Here is a 17479-nt window from a genome sequence, read left to right as displayed (position 1 = left end):
GGGTCCATTCCAAGTTTTCTAAGGAATCTCCACACTGCTTTCCAGAGTGGCTGCATTAATTTGCAACCCCACCAGCAATGTATGAGTGTACCTTTCTCCCCACATCCTCTCCAACACCTATTGTTGCTTGTATTCTTGATAATCACCAAGAGAAGATTACAAGAGAAGTTGAACATTTTTTCATATATCTGTTGATTGCTTGTACATCTTCTTCTGTGAAGTGTCTGTTCATTTCCTTAGCCCATTTGTTGATTAGGTTATTTGTATTCTTGGTGTAGAGTTTTTTGAGTTATTTATATATTCTGGAAATTAGTGCTCTATCTGAACTATGAGTGGCAAAGATTTTCTCCCACTCTGTAGGTTCTCTCTTCACATTACTGATAGTTTCCTTTGCTGAGAGAAAGCAAAGTTTTAGTTTGAATCTATCCCAGTTATTGATTCTTGCTTTTATTTCTTGTGCTATGGGATCCTCTTAAGGAAGTCTGATCCTACACCGACATGTTGAAGATTTGGACCTACTTTTTCTTCTATAAGATGCAGGGTCTCTGGTCTGATTCCGAGGTCCTTGATCCATTTTGAGTTGAGTTTTGTGCAGGGTGAGAGATAGGGGTTTAGTTTCATTCTGTTGCATATTGTTTTCCAGTTTTCCCAGCACCATTTGTTGAAGAGGCTATCTTTTCTCCATTGCATATTTTTGGCCCCTTTGTCTAGTAAGAGAAAATTGTATTTATTTGGGTTTGTGTCCATGTCCTCTATTCTGTACCATTGATCTACCTGTCTCTTTGGTGCCAATACCATGCCGTTTTTGTTACTGTTGCTTTGTAGTATAGTTGAAGTTCTGGTATTGTGATACCTCCTGTTTCATTCTTCCTGCTAAGGATTGCTTTAGCTATTCTGGGTTTCTTATTCTTCCAGATGAATTTCATGATTGCTTGATCTATTTCTGTGAGATATGTCACTGGGATTTTAATTGGAATTGCATTGAATCTGTATAGCACTTTTGGTAGTATGGCCATTTTGACAATATTAATTCTGCCTATCCAAGAACGTGGGAGATGTTTCCATCTTCTAAGGTTTTCTTTAATTTCTTTCTTTAGTGTTCTGTAGTTTGCATTGTAGAGGTCTTTCACCTCTTTGGTTAGATCAATGCCCAAGTATTTTATTTTTTTCAAGGCTATTGTGAATGGGGTAGTTTTCCTAACTTCTCTTTCTGAAGATTCATCACTTACATATAAAAATGCATTAGATTTATGAGCATTGATCTTAGATCCTGCTACTTTACTGAATTCACTTATGAGTTGTAGAAGTATTCTGGTGGAATTTCCCAGTTCCTCTAAATATATAATCATGTCATCAGCAAATAGGGATAGTTTGAGTTCTTCTTTTCCTATTCATTTCCCTTTAATTTCCTTGTTCTGTCTAATTGCTCTGGCTAGAGTTTCAAGGACAATGATGAATAGAAGTGGTGGAAGAGGGCATCCCTGCCTTGTTCCAGTTTTTAGGGGAAATGCTTTCAGTTTTTCACCATTTAGAATGATATTGGCCATGGGCTTAGCGTAGATGTCCTTTACAATGTTAAGAAATGTTCCCACTATCCCTATTTTCTCTAGTGTTTTGAGCATGAAGGGATGATGTATTTTATCGAATGCTTTTTCTGCATCTTTCAAAATAATCATGTGATTCTTAACTTTTAGTCTGTTGATATGGTGAATGACATTTATTGATTTCTGGATGTTGAACAAAACTTGCATCCTTGGGATAAAACCCCCTTGATCGTGGTGCACTATCTTTTTAATGTATTTTTGTATGTGATTTGCTAAGATTTTTTTGAGAATTTTTGCATAAATGTTCATTAAGGATATTGGTCTGAAATTTTCTTTCCTCGATGTGTCTCTGTCTGATTTAGGTATCAGAGTGATATTGGCTTCATAGAATGAGTTTGGGAGGGTTCCCTCCTCTTCTGTTTCATGAAATACTTTAAGAAGTATTGGAATGAGCTCTTCTTTAAAGGTTTTGTAGAATTTGGTTGAGAACTCATCTGGTCCCAGACTTTTCTTTTTTGGTAGGCTTTTGATGACTTCTTCAATTTCATTACTTGAAATTGATCTATTTAAATTGTGTATGTCCTCCTGCTTCAGTTTAGGTAATTCATATGTCTCTAGAAACCTGTTGATGTCTTCTAGATTTTCTATTTTGTTGGAGTATAGATTTTCAAAATAGCTTCTAATTTGTTTTATATTTCACTCGTGTCTGTTGTGATATTTCCTTGTTCATTCCAAAATTTAGTAATTTGAGTTTTTCTCTCATTCTGTCTGTTAGTGTGAGTAAGGGTTTATCAATTTTTTTTTCAAAGAAACAACTATTTATTTTGTCAATTTTTTCTACTGTTTCTTTTGTTTCAATTTTGTTGATTTCAACTCTGAACTATTTCGTGTCTTCTACTACTTTTGGTGTTGCTCTGTTCTTCTTTTTCTAGGGCTTTCAGCTGTAGGGTTGTGTTGTTTATTTGTTGAATTTTTCTTCTTTGAATGCACTCCATGAAATACATTTTCCTCTAAGTACTGCTTTCATAGTGTCCCAGGATATGATGTATGTTTGTTCTCATTTACCTCTAAGAAGTTTTAAATTTCCTCCTGATGTCTTCCATTATCTATTCATCATACAATAGCATATTATTTAATCTCCACGTGTTGGAGTAGTTTCTGTTTTTTATTCTGTCATTTATTTCTAATTTCAATCCATTAAGATCTGATAGAATACAATGTAGTATCTCTATCTTCTTGTATTTGCTAACATTCGCTTTGTGGCATAAAATATGGTCTATTTTAGAGAAGGATCCACGTCCTGCTGAGAAGAAAGCGTATTCACTCTTTGTTGGATGGTTTATTCTATATATGTCTGTTAAGTCTAAATTATTGATTGTGTTATTGAGATGTGGTTTTTTTTGTTCAATTTTTGTTTGGAAGATCTGTCCAGTGGTGAGAGAGGTGCATTAAAATCACCTAGTATTATTGTGTTGTGGTCTATTTGATGTCTGGAGTTGAGAAGGATTTGTTTGACATACATGCGTGAGTCACTGTTTGGGGCATAGATGTTTATGATTGTTATATCTTGCTGATTTATGCTTCCCTTAAGCAGTATGAAATGTCCTTTTTTATCCCTTCTGACTACCTTTGGCTTGAAGTCCACATTATCTGAAATGAGGATGGATACTCCGGCTTTTTTGCTGAGTCCATGTGCATGGTATGTTTTTTCCCATCCTTTCACATTTAGTCTATGGGTATCTGTTTCTATGAGATGAGTCTCTTGCAGGCAGCAAATTGTTGGATTTTTCTTTTTAGTCCAATCTGCCAGTCTATGTCTTTTGATTGATGAGTTCAGGCCATTAACATTCAGGGTTATTATTGAGATATGATTTGTATTCCTGGTCATTTCGCTCATTTTTTTTTTTTACACGATTTGGTTTCTCCTTTTTTGGCTATTCCTTTAGGGTAGTTCTTCCCTTTGCTGATTTACATGGTTGTTTTTCATCCCTTCCTCATGGAATATTTTGCTGAGAGTGTTCTGTAATGCTGGCTTTCTTTTTGTAAATTCTTTTAGCTTTTGTTTATCATGGAAGGATTTTATTTCATCATCAAATCTGAAGGTAAGTTTTGCTGGGTATAAGATTCTTGGTTGGCATCCATTTTCTTTCAGAGCTTGAAAAATGTTGTTCCAGGCCTTTGTAGCTTTTAGGGTCTGGGTTGAAATATCTGCTGATATCCGTATTGGTTTCCCCCTGAATGTAATTTGATTCTTTTCTCTCACAGCCTTTAAAATTCTGTCTTTATTTTGTATGTTAGGTATTTTTTTAATAATGTGCCTTGGTGTGGGTCTGTTGTAATTTTGTATATTTGGAGTCCTATAAGCCTCTCGTATTTGATTTTCCATTTTGTTCTTCGGATGTGGGAAGTTTTCTGACATGTCATTGAATAGATTGTTCATTCCTTTGGTTTGTTTCTCTGTGTCTTCATCTATCCCAATAATTCTTAGATTTGTCCTTTTCATGATATCCCATAATTCTTGTAGATTCTGTTCATCTTTCTTACCATCATCTCTGTTTCGTCAACTTTGTTTTCAAGGTTAAATATTTTGTCTTCAATATCTGAGGTTCTGTCTTCCAGGTGTTCTATCCTATTCATTATGCTTTCTATGGAGTTTTTAATTTGGTTTATTGTTTCCTTCATTTCAAGGATTTCTGTTTGTTTCTTTGTTTTTCAGTATCTCTAACTCTTTATTGAAATGATCTTCTGCTTCCCACATTTGCTCTTTTAACTGTTGAGTGGTGTGATCATTTAAAGCCTGTATTTGCTCTTTCAACTCATCATTTACTTCTCTGATAATTTTAATTATGTATATTCTGAACTCCCTTTCTGACATTTCTTCTGCTATGCTGTCATTGGATTTTATTGGTATACCATCTAGGTTTGTTTGGGAGGTTTTCTTCCCTTGTTTTCTCATATCGGTCAGGTATCTACCCTCTAGTATTGAAACTCTGAGATATTGCAGATCTCCTTTATTGAGTAATATTGTCTCTGTAGATTTCCAATAACTCACCTCTTAGCCTTCAGTAGCCTGAAGTCTTGGAGGAACTCGATAATGCAGTTGTCCACTAGGAAGTTGCCTCTCTAGGGGTGGTGACTTTCAGGTGGGGTATATTCCCTGTCAGTGGGCAGAGGCGCCTCCACTTGTTGATTGATGGTCAGTCAAAGGGGAACTAGATTGTGGACTGGGGTATGTCTGATCTGGGCCTGTGTCTCTGGTTCTACGGTCCTGGTGGGAAAGCCTTGCCCAGCGGGGAAGAGTCACCCAGTGGGGAAGTTTCTCTGGGCAGCTCTCCTCTGAGAAGTTCCCAGGGGTCCTGACTTACCACCTGGGCTGGGGAGCCTGGTCCTGCGAGGAATTCTCTTGCTGAGTGTCCTTCCTCTGCTATGTTCCCTGGGGACCAGAGCTACCGCCTGGGCCTCGGACCCTCACTCTGTGTGGAAGCCTCTCACTATGCGGCCCTCCTCTGCAATGCTCCTGGTTGACTAGGTACTTGGCTTCAGCAGGGAAGTCTCACTGGGCCACTCTTCTCCATGAAGTTCCCTGCGTTTTGGTACTACTTCCCCATCTGGGGAGCCTGACCAGTGGGAGAGACTCACCCGGTGGTTCTGAGTTGGTCCCAAGTCTCTCAATACCTCTTCTTCTTGACTCCTGGGTCTTGTCGAAGGTCCTCTAGCCTCCTGTAGGTGTCTCAGGAAGGGAGCTGCCCTTCCAATGATGATGGCCACACCCTCAGGAATAACTCAAAACGCCTGCATCATTCTATAAAGAAGCCGCTGGCTAGTTCCACGATGCAGGCAGGCTGGCTCGTCTGCCGGCTTGCTCCACGATGGCGACAGACCTTGGCGTGGTGGTCAGGCGGGGGTCACTCAATGATGGCTTCTGTCTTCGGCCTGGTGCTTGGGCGGGTTGGCTGCCGGCCTCCTAGCTCTACAAGGCAGGCGGGTTGGGTGCCCGCCGACTACCTCTGCGATGCAGGCAGCTTGACTCACCCGCCAGTTCGCTCCGCAACTGCCAACCAGTTGCTCTTTGATAGATGATGATTAAAAGAGCCTCATTTCCCTAGTAATTTGAAACATTACCTGTTTTAGTCAGTTTTTCATTGCTGTGATCAAAAGACTGAAGAAGTACAATTTTAGAAGAGGAAAAGTTTTTGGGGGGCACACAGTTTCAGAGGTCTCCGTTTGTAGATGGCTGACTCCACTGATCTGAACCCAAGGTGATTCAGAACATCATGGCAGAAGAGTCTGGAAGGAGAATGGTGTGGTAGAAGAAAGCAACTCAGGACATGGCCACCATCAAACAGAGAGAATAAGCTCAGCTCAACACTTATATACCCCAAAGGCACCCACCCAGTGACCCATCTCCAGCCACACCTACCCACAGTAACTACCCAATTAGTCACTGTTAGTAGATCAATGCACTGAGTATGTTAAGGCTCGGATAACACAATCATTTCACCTCTGAGCTGTCTTGCATTATCTAACCAATGAGCTGTTAGCTCACATCTAAACCATCACAAAATCTTTATTCTATTATGTCAGCTTCCCATGACCATTTCTGGACTTTCTGTAATGATCTAAAGTCTGTTGATCCCTTATTTGTGCTCATTCCAGTACTACTCCATTTCAATCACACAGAATTAATTTACAATTTATGGTTACTAAATTGTACTGTCCCTTCACCAGCCGCTATCAACACTCATCCCCTCTTGATCTTCTTTTCCAGTTATCTTGATTCTTGTATGTTTTTCCATACAAGCTATGGGTCTAGATCTAGGGGGAAGAAGTTAATATTTTTATCCAAATCAGAGGCCATTTACAAATTAACTTAGAGGATACTGACTGAAGGAAACTGCAAACCCATCTTGAAGGATTGAACTTGGTCCCATTTAGTGGAAAGATACTACTGTACTTGGAGAGGTAGGTTGGTGTTTGTTAGCTCTTTAACTGTGATTGTCTCTTCCATTATATTTTTTAAGCCGTATTATTTGAGTAGATATGTATGGATGATTTCTCTCTGTTAATTCACTTCCGTATATTTAGAAGCTTCTTTAAGGACATATTCTGAGGGAGTCTCATATAGTATTTCTCATTTCAGTGGAGTTTAAGTATGGCTCAAGTAGTAGCCAAGGTGTATTCAGTTAAGAGATGCACTTCTCAGATGGGTTTGGTGGTGTTTGCCTGTAATTCCAGCAACTCAGGAGGTTGCAAGAGGAGGACTGCAAGTTGAAGGCCAGTCTCACCAATTGCATGTAGCCCTAAAGCAACTTAAGGGAGACCCTGTCTCAAAATTTAAGAAAAGGGCAGAGGGTGCTGCAGATGTAGCTCGGTGGTTAAGCACCCCTGGGTTAAATTCCCAGTACCCCCCCATACCTAAAAGACACACACACACACGCACACACACACACACACACACACACACACACAGAGGCACTTCTTAACAGTGGAAAGTTCATTGTCAACTCTGAAAATCATACACATGGTACAAACGGGGAAAGAGGAGGCCCAGGCTGGTAACCATCAGGGGGGGTAGCAGACAGCAGTGTGAGCTACAGAAGTTAGGGCCACTCGCTGGCAGAGGGGTCTGAGCACCTGCCCCTTGCTGCCACAGGGAATGGGTCGATGTTACAAGTTCTTCTAACTTCGTAAGCAAAACCAGGAATATAGACTTCGGAATGCAATCTGCTGGTTTTTACATTGGTCGCAAAATTATTCTGGTGCAACATGGTAAAGGACAAGACCAGTCTACAGGCTAGACACATTCCAGAGGCCTCCAGTTTGTGATATTCGACGAAACAAATGTTATTTAAACCAAAGAGAAGTTATCAAGTTATACTACGATGACATTTTAATTGCTGTGGATGTGTTGGTTTCCTTGGGTTGCCATAGAAAATGACCACAATTGCGATGACTTAAAATGAGTTTTTGTTGTTGTTGTTGTTGTTTGTCTCATATGGTCCCAGAGGTCCCAGATCCCCAGTCAAGGTTGTGGCAAGACATGTTCTTCAGAAGACTAGGGGAGAATTCTTTTTTCCCTTTAGCAGCTTCTGGTCTTCCCAGGGAATCAATGGCTTACGGTTTCCTCTCTTCAGTCTCTGCTACCTTTTCCTTTTTGGTACTGAGGGTTGAATTCAGAAGCACTTTACCACTGAGCCACATCCCCAGCCCCTTTTAGTGTTTTTGTTTTGTTTTGTTTTTGGTAGTTGTAGGTGGGCAGTATGTCTTTGTCTATTTTTATTAGTGGTGCTAAGGATCAAACCCAGTTTGGTAGGCAAGTGTTCTGCCACTGAGCTACAGCCCCAGCCCTGCTTTTTAGTTTTTGAGACAGGGTCTCACTGAGTTGCTTAGGGTCTTGCTGAGTTGCAGAGCCTGGCCTTGAACTTGTGATCTTCCTGCCTCAATCTCCTGAATCCCTGGGATTACAGGTGTGCGCCACCCCACCTGGTTCTTCCTCTACCTTCACATGACCTTCTTCCCTTCTCCCTGTGTCTCTCCTCTGTGTGTCTTTTGTAAGGACCCTTAGATTGGATTTAGGACCCACATGAAAAACTCAGAATACTTTCATCTCTAGATCCTCAATTGATTTATATTTGTAATGTAATTTGTTGCTATGCAACCTCCCTATATTTTCAAGAGAGGTCCTATTCAGAAGTTTGGGATATTGGAACATGAAAATATCTTTTTTGAATGACATTATTCAACCCATTCTAGTGAGTTATAGAAATAGAGCATGAAACAAATGCATACCACTTGTAAATAATTTTGAAGTCATCAGCAAAGTCAAAACATTAGCAGCAAGACCAATACCCCTCCACCCTGGCTTCCCTCCATCATGGTTTGCCTTCTCTCTTTTTCCTTCGGAAATAATGTATTTTCTGGAATTCCCTATTTCAGCCAGAACACTTCCATTGCTCTTCTTTGGAGTTGGACCATGTCTGTCTGCCTCCTTCCTCAAATCTTGTGGCTTATTTCTGCCTAATTTTAGACTTTGTATGACATAAGTAATACTGAATAGATTTTTCTGCTCTTTGTTTGCTCATTTGTTCTTGTGAGGTTCATGCACGAGTCTGTGAACTGTTTTCTTTGCTGTGTAGGACAGAATGTACGCATCCCATAATTCATGGGCATTTGAGATATTCAAATTTTTATTTGAATAACATCTCCCAACATTCTTGACCATATACCCCAGTGCACATGAGTAAAGCTTTCTCTAGTGAATGTACCCAGAGTAGAATGGCTGGATCTTTAGAGTAGGCACGTTAGCGATATTAATAGGTAGCACTCACCGGGTCTGCGAAGTGGCTTACAGATTAACCCTCTCGGCAGTAGGGAAGTGAGCTTCTCATCTGCAACAGTGTTTCCCTCTCCCCTCCCCTCTTCTCATTCCCCTTCTCTCTCTCTTGTTAGTCTTTTCTGCTTTTTATACATCATGTCCTTCATTTATTCCACTGGTGTCGTGTCCATCACAAGCGGTATCTCTCTCAATCATGAGCACACCTTCCCTAAGTTGGAAGCCGAGTAGGAAATGCCAAGAGCCTTGGCCAGGGTCCTGGGAGCTGACAGGGAAGTTCTCATCTGCAGTGCCTGACTGGCCTGAGAAGGCTGTGATGGGTACTGGTCGCTTTCTGATACCACATAAAGCCCCATTAGTATCTGTCAACCTCCTCCTGCCCTGGCAGAGCAGGCAGCTGACCCTGCTCTTGACTTTCTGATAGCTTTCCTTTCATATCACACACTGGTGAGAGATTTCCCACCCCCCTTTCAGCTGCAAAGGTCACCTCCCAAACATACCACCTGGGATGAATTATGTCTCTATTGATTTACACGCTCTTGTCTCAGCCACAAATTTCAGGGACTGTTTGAGGGCAGCACCCCATTTAAAAAGAGGAAAAAAATCAGGTATTTACAGTCAAAAAGCCAGCTAAAGCCCTATTCCTTTTCCCTATGTTGTTCTAAGTTTAGTTCCAAGATTTTAGCAGTGTTGCTCACCACGTACCCAATGGGACATTGGTTTCAGAATAGCATAGAGATTAATTTCTGAAATGAAATTCATCAGTCCAGTAAGAGAAAAAATTTATACTCAGAATTCCATCTGCTCAATATAAAAGATTGATCTTTCCCCTTTGTTGTAACTCTGATTCTGTTTCCTTTGAACTAAAATCCTGGTCTTAGTGCCTAAGGTTATATGCTTAAAACTCTGGTAATTTAATAGTAATGAGAGATGTGTCCAGATCATTTTTCTTCTGAGATCTAGTAAGATGGGGGAAAGCTTCAATTCAGTAGGAAATAAGGAACACAATTACATTATTAGAGTTATTCTAATTTCTATGTCTAGCCCTGACTCTGCTGCACATTGGGGTCTGCACATCTTGTACTGAATATCCTGTTTCTGAAACAAGATAGGCAAAATCTTCAGGCTGCAGAGTGAGGGCTTAGTGAAGGTTTAGTGTCTTCAGGCAAGGGGAAGGCATTAATCCAGCCTTTATCAGAATCTCCATACCTCTTAGTAAAGAAGAGCTGCCCAGAGATGCTGAGTATATTCAAGGCATTGTTAATGCATGGCTACAATAAGATCTATTTTAAAAACTCAAAGATGTGGGACTGGGGCTGTAGCTCAGTGATAGACCCCTTGCCTAACATGGGAGGCACTGGGTTCAATTCTCAGCACCTCATAAAGATATTGTGTTCATATCACAACTTAAAAAAAAAAAACAAAAAAACTTGAAGATCTCATGCTCATGGACAGTACATTGTTTTTTTTTTGTTTTTTTTGTTTTTTTTGTTTTTTTTGATTGAACCCAGGGGCACTTAACTACTGAGACACATCCCTGGCCCATTTTATTTTTTATTATGAGACGGGATCTCACTAAGTTACTGGGCTATCTTTGAACTTGCAATCCTCCTGCCTCAGCCTCCCCAGTCACTGGGATTAGAGGTGTGAGCCACCACACCCAGTTGATGGTAACATTCTTTAAGAATGAAAATGAGTAGAAGCCACTCGAGAAAATTGATTTAATATTTTTGCCATAACTCTGGGAAAGAGAAATCAATAGATTGTTAGGCCCCAAAAGAAATCTGCTTCTGCTAAGCAGAGGTATATCAGGAAGAACTAACTAAATGGTATAATATTCACCTGACCTTTACGTCTGCCTCTTTGAATAATCTGAGAGGAATCCTGTTTTCCAAAACTGGCCTTTGCCCCAGCACTGTCAGACCATGAAGCCCGTTGAGCCTTTTGGGTGATTTGCCCATTTCAACATCTGACCTCATAATTGATTTACTCTTCTACCTACTAAACAACTGAGAAAATGTCTATAAATTCTTCTTATGTTTTAATGTATCCATTGATGCAATTTTTTCATGGTCTTAAAGTTAAGGGAAAATGTTGAAAAAGTTAAGTATGTGAAAACAAGTTTATCTTCTTCCCTGGCTCTTGACCTTCAACTCTAAGTTTTCAGAGGAAGGAGGTGGTACCACTTTCATATTTACAGATGGATATAAAGAAGACAATGACATAGCGAGATTAGTGGAGCTGAGATTGAAGTCCAGGCTTTGCAACCCCGAATCCAATCTTTTTTTTTTCTTGACTCTGATTCTCACAAGACCTTACAGCACCATCAAGATATTTAAAGTTGCATTATCTTAAAAAGGCAGAAGTTCTGGGGATCTGGTTGCTTAGGTCTTTTCTTTTTTGGATGGTCTTTATGAATAGCACTGAACTTTACGTTGGGCTTATTTCATCCATGGCCTCTTAAAAAATCTTTTATTTTCATTTTGACTAAAAAGTCAACTGTAGGATAGGATCATCCTAAATGAAAGAATTCTTAAAAGGATATTCCTAGGTCGGTTGCTGAATTGGTCAGCATTGTTGATGGCGGTGTAAAGGTTGATCTTGGACTTGTTATTTTTTCTAAGCTGGTCTTCTCATCTGCAAATGGGAGTTATAACAGTAACTACCACATAGATTTTGAAATGAATAAAAGAAAGCATCTATGGAAAACAATCTGGTCTATAATTCTAGTGCTTACATTGAAATTGGCAGTTATTAACTATTTTTTGGTGGAGGGGTACCAGGAATTGAATCCAGAGGTACTTAACCACTGAGCCACATCCCCAGCCCTTTTTAGTTTTTATTTTGAGACAGGTTCACACTAAGTTGCTAAGGCTGGCCTTGAACTTATGATCCTCCTGCTTCAGCCTCCTGAGCTGCTGAGGTTACAGGTGTGTGCCTGTGCACCCAGCTGACCATTATTATTTTATGATGATGCTGGGAATGTTTTGACCCTGATTTAGCTCACCAGAAATGCAGAGTGTGTTGTCATCATGTCATTCCTAGGGTCTCTCTGCAGATTTCACTGTGCAAATGTTATTTCTATGCCACAAATCTGCCTGGCCGATTCATTTATGACCTTGGAATGTATTTTTGCTTCTTCCATGGATGATGGTTTTTACTTTTGATTGACATAAAAAGCACCTCATCTACTAAAACGAAGAAAAACCACCGCTGGTGTTTTTATTTCTAGATGTGCCCACAGTGCCCCATAAGCACTGACCTTTTCCTTCAACTCTGTTTAGGATTCGATGCCTACTTCACGTCTCGCACGCTTGAAAACAACAGAAGAAATGTGTGGTTTGCCGAATACTGGGAGGAGAACTTCAACTGCAAGTTGACGATTAGTGGGTCAAAAAAGGAAGACACAGATCGCAAATGCACAGGTAATTTCATTCTTGTCGTCCTTCTCCTGTGACTTGACGTGGCCAGCATTGAAATGTCTGCATAGTTGACAGAAGGAAGCTTGGCTGGAGACAAATTGAAAAAGTAAATTGAATTTTACTAGATTGTTCAGAAAATAGAACAGGAGCATAAGTCTTGCAGGACAAGAGAAGTACAGACAAGACTATATTCTTTTCTGCCTGTCCATGGAGCAGTAATTGACATTTTCACTGATTCTCTAAATTCGGAATGAGTCGCGTCACGTTGCTTTGAATGCTGTCATTGATGAGTATTAGTTCATCTTCTAGCCAGGGGTAGGAAGTCATTTTCACATACACCAAAAACTCTGACAAATCCCATAACAGTGCCAGGTTTAACTATTACCAGGAACAGTATATTTGATTAAGGAAACAAAGTGCTATGAGTTTCTAATAATGAAAATTTCAAATGATTTGCATGATATTTCACTTAAAAAGTCAATTGCTGGTTAAAATATGCTGAAGCATATTTAATCTTCCTTATATGTATACTCACATGATGAATCAAAATAAGAACATGTATGTCTAATTAGAATAAGATATACTCCATGTTTTTATAAATATATCAAAATATACTTTTACGTCATGTATATCTAAAAAAGAACAAATAAAGTTTTACAAAGAACGTGTACACAAGTAGTCAAAAGGAAAAACCACACGTTCATTCATGTATCCATTCATTCATAAATATTATTAAAGACTCCTTTCTGCACTTGTGGTCCCAGGATGAGTGAACCAGGTATGGCTCTGCTTTCCTGTTGCTTAGAGCCCAGTGGGGGAGACTTAACATGATTCCAGTGATCTCTCTAACATCCATAATTATGAACTGCTACACATATCCTGAGGGTTATGAAGACCTGTAATTGAGGAATTTGACTCATGTAAGGTGGAAGCTTTCTCAAATGGAGGGAATTTTTTGTTAAAATCTGAAAAATGAGTAGGAAAGGAGAAAAATGGGTTGGAGAGTTTGTTACAGAAGAATAACAGGGCAAAGATGTGTCCCAAGACAGATTACTGTAATTCTGAGGATCTGAAGGACAGAGGAAGGTTTGAATGAGGTTGTGTGAACTGAGGCTGCAGGAACCAACAGATAGCAAATACTCTTTGGTTGGGATGTACCTAGAATTTATCCTGGGTTCTGGACAACCATGGAAGGATATTATACAAGGTTATGATGGTGCATACCCTGTGAACAGTAGTACTGCTAACTACTCTGTGTTCCAGTTGCCTTCAACATTTTCAATGGTGACCTTGAAAAATGCTAAAATATCTTCATTATGACCAAGGAGGGGACATTCAGGTTGGACACAGTTCCAGCATTGAGTTTATCTTTGCAATGTCGCTCTTTGAATTTTGGTTTCCTCGGTGTTGTAGTTGAAGCCACTGTGAACCAGGTGGAATGCAGGTAATGCGTGGTACTAAGAATACAATGAAGGGGTGAGGGTGCCCAGGTAGGGCTTAATTCTCAAGGTGCTTTCTGTGGAAAAAAGGATAGAAGATAGGAACAGAGACATGAATAGAAACAGTGGTATGAAATGAATAGGATGTATGTATGGAAGACAGAACAGTGAACTGTAATGTCATATTAACCACATTCTCCAGACCCCATGTTATGTAGCAATAAAGTGTTTTTAGAAATACAGCTTTGTAAGGATGGGGGAAAGGGAATAAAACTTATTCAATGGTGACTAGACCTAGGTGACACAAAGCTTTCAAGTGGAAACCCAAAAAATTAGTTTGACGTCTGGATAATTTGTCTCTAAGACAGAGAACATTCAAGTGTACCAAAAGTATGCAGATGATTGATGGAAGTTTCCTGAGTTTTCCTAACACTGGATGCTCTATGGGATATCTGGAGGTGGAATGGATTGTCTGAAGGGCATTAGGATTATTCTTGTCTCAGGAACAATCTTCTTATATGTTCCAACCTGTCTATGTGATCCAACCCAGGTGTTTTATTGGTGGCCACATTTTAGTGTTGGCTAAAATTGAGAATTTGGGTTTATAAAAACATGGTTATTCCCCAAAGCATCACCTTACAAAAATGGAAACTGAGCTGTCACCCTGTCGTACTCCTTGCATACGAATATTCCATGATCAGGTTTACTAAATTACCTGTGGCCCCAGATTGTATCTTGATCTTTCTTCCCTCTTTTCTTTCTCCCCAGTTCCTCTGCGATAAGATGCACCATTTTGAGTGATGGCAAATCCTGTTGCCGTCATTCTTATTCTTCCATGGGTGAGAATACATGGCTTCCTTCCTTGTCCTTTATTTTTCCAAATCCTACTAAACTCATATATCACTTTAGTAGTATTTTTAAAATACTGCTTAAAATATCTGGACATTTAAATATACCTCAACTTGGAGAATTGTGAGAAAAGTCAGACTGACCATGGTTAGTCTATAGGCAAAAGGAGTCATGATGAACAGAAGAGACAGTTCCATTGCCGTGATGAATTCTTGAATGTATAGTGACAATCTGAGTCTTAAGTTTGGGGAGGAATGGATGGGAGAAAGAAGCACTTATGGATTTATGGATGTGGAAGATGTAAGGAAAGTTATCTTAGTAACCAAATTTTGCAACCTTAAAAGACTGTGTGCATTAGGAAGAAATCAGAAGATGAGGTGGTCTCTGGATGAGTAGTCTGGTTTTACAGACTAGTAATACAATAAATGTTTATCTTAGTATAGAAACAGTGGATATTTACATTTGAGGGTTATGGAAAAGAATTCCCTTCATAAATTTCAGTGACTGCTTCAGCTGAAGAATAACGGTATAATACTCACTCTATGTTTGTGAGCACAAATTAAAATGTGAACATTTTAACATGCTCATTAGCCATAATGAGCTATTTCTTATATATCAGCTCCAAATAGACCAACATTGAATCTGTCATCTGTCAAGTCAGGCTTCAGAAATGAGGAGTGAGATACTAATATTTGAAGAGACCAAATTCCCGGAGTCATGGTTTAATGGTGAGTTCTAAAATTCCATGACAAGGGCTGGGTTTGTGGCTCAGTGGCTTGCCTGGCATGTGTGAGGCACTGGGTTTGATTCTCAGCACCATGTATAAATAAATGAATAAAATAAAGGTCTATCAACATTTAAAAATATTTTTTAAAAAATGAAATTCAATGACAGTAGAAGATCTTGAGAGGAAGAATAGATGTTGAAAAATTTATATGAAGAAATATGGAATAAACTGTGCATACTTATAATCTAACTTGCAGGTCGACACATTCATACAGATTATAGCTATGTAATCTTCACTTCTATAAATTATCCCTATTCAGTTAATGTTTCCTTCAAGCAAGGGATGCTACACATTCTCTAATATTTTAAGAACTTCCCACTTTTCCTTGATACCTAGATCAAACTATCTTCCTCCTATTTTCCTTAGCAGTGGCCTAATTTTTACCAAGAAAGATGAGACATTGGCATGACCAATCCAGCTCATGGGCCAGCAGCTCTCAAGCTTGAGGGCTTCCACCCTTTAAGACATGCAGTTGAATCAAAGGAGCTAGGGATACCCATGACTATACCTGTGAAAGTTTGAACAGCATTATCATACCTCTCAAAAATATTATTATTTTCTTTTTTGGCACTGGGGATTGAATCCAGGGGTGCTGCACCACTGAGCCATATCCCCAGCCCTTTTTATTTTTTAATTTTCAGACAGGATCTCACTAAGTTGCTTAGAGCCTCGCTAAGTTGCTGAGGCTGGCCTTGAACTTGTGCTCCTCTTGCCTCAGCCTCCTGAGTTACCGTGATTACAGGTGTATGCCATCGCAAACATCTTCTTTCCTTATTTTAAAAATGAGGATAGAAACTACTTCCTAAGTTGTTGTTGGGATTAAAGTAGATAATTCAACTAGAGAACCTGAAATGACACTGGCACAATTACCTGCTATCCTGGGCCCAATACTGTTGTCTCTGAGGAATTTGTGAAGATTCCATTGCCTGTGTCAGTCTTGAGGAAAATACATCAGACGGCCAAGGGAAGATAAAGGCAGAGGTTCGACTCAGCACGTATTTATAGAAAGGAGCTCTTCCCTGGGGTACATGTTACTGGATGAGCGATGGAGGTGCCAGAAGGTTTGCAGACAGGTGTCCCACGATGGAATGTTACGAGTGGAATAAGAGGGTCCAGGCCCAACAGATTTCAGTATGGTGATGCAGATTCTGTGTCCAGGGACCATAGGGCTTGGACTCGCCCTTGGACTTACACTCCAAATTTACCAAATCCTGTCCATTTTACTGTGATGAGCTGTATCCTCGTGTGGCTGGTAGCATCCTCAAGTTCTCAGCTCCCAAATGCACTCTTCAAACAGAGGAGGTTCTGAGAATCTGAAGGTGCCTGTGGCCGCCATGAAGATTATCACTCCGTCATATCTTACGGCTCACACAGGGCATTTGTCTAACAAACATCCCTCTTCTGCCAAATGCCATTTGGCGGATTCTGATTCATCAGTGTTACTTCTTTGCTGAAAAGAAGGAACCAGCAGTTAGGAATCCATCATCCTATGAAGGTGCAATTTGACTTTCAGAGATATGCTTTCCTTTTGTGATGACAGACGATAAATGAATTGGCAACATCTTTTTTTACCAACCCCCTATTTCATTGCTTGTTTTTCCAAGTCACAGGACAATCAGATTTCTGTTTTGATTTGTGTGCTTCTGAACCAGTGTTCACTGTGGAAAGATACTGGGGTTAAAGAGTGAACTGGTAAATTCCACATTTTGTAAGGTCAGAACTCTTAATCTGTGTTTTTCTTCGCTCTCAAAGCTAGTAGTTTAAGTAAAGTTCTCTTTTTTACTGGATCTAAAAAGTCAGTTCCTAAATACTGTTAATGGATGCACTGTGTGTTTCTCAAGTCTTTCCTTTTTCCTGGAACTCGGGGCCATCAGAGCTTCCACAATTTGTTAACAAAACTCTACGACAAAATAATTACACTTAAGAAAGTCAAGTCCTTTGGGAATATGTGGGTAGAAAGAATTTGACTCTACTAATTCGTTTTCCCTGTCATTCTTTTACTCTGTTCTGAATTGACCTTTGTTTATGACATAGATGCTGTATTGTGCCACCTAATTTATGTAGCATGATTGTAGAATTCAGATCAAAATGTGGCAAATACTATC

General features: G+C 39.6%; 1 protein-coding gene across 7 annotated transcripts in view; it reads left to right on the top strand.

The window, feature by feature from the left end:
- GRM7 (glutamate metabotropic receptor 7) overlaps positions 1-17479 on the top strand; it is an 891077-nt gene that overhangs the window by 563197 nt on the left and 310401 nt on the right. For all 7 annotated transcript variants that reach the window (XR_013760830.1, XR_013760831.1, XM_079122078.1 and 4 more), the window contains exon 5: positions 12162-12302. Coding sequence is in view for 5 of the 7 variants with exons in the window: in XM_079122078.1 (XP_078978204.1) it covers positions 12162-12302 (141 nt within the window). In the remaining 2 variants the exon portion in view is untranslated. The remainder of the gene's footprint in view (positions 1-12161; positions 12303-17479) is intronic.

This window comes from Sciurus vulgaris (assembly GCF_902686455.1).
Source record: "Sciurus vulgaris genome assembly, chromosome: 19".
NCBI classification, from domain to species: domain Eukaryota; kingdom Metazoa; phylum Chordata; class Mammalia; order Rodentia; family Sciuridae; genus Sciurus; species Sciurus vulgaris.
The sequence above is the reverse complement of the archived record's forward strand: the minus strand, read 5'-3'. Positions and strand labels throughout refer to the sequence as shown.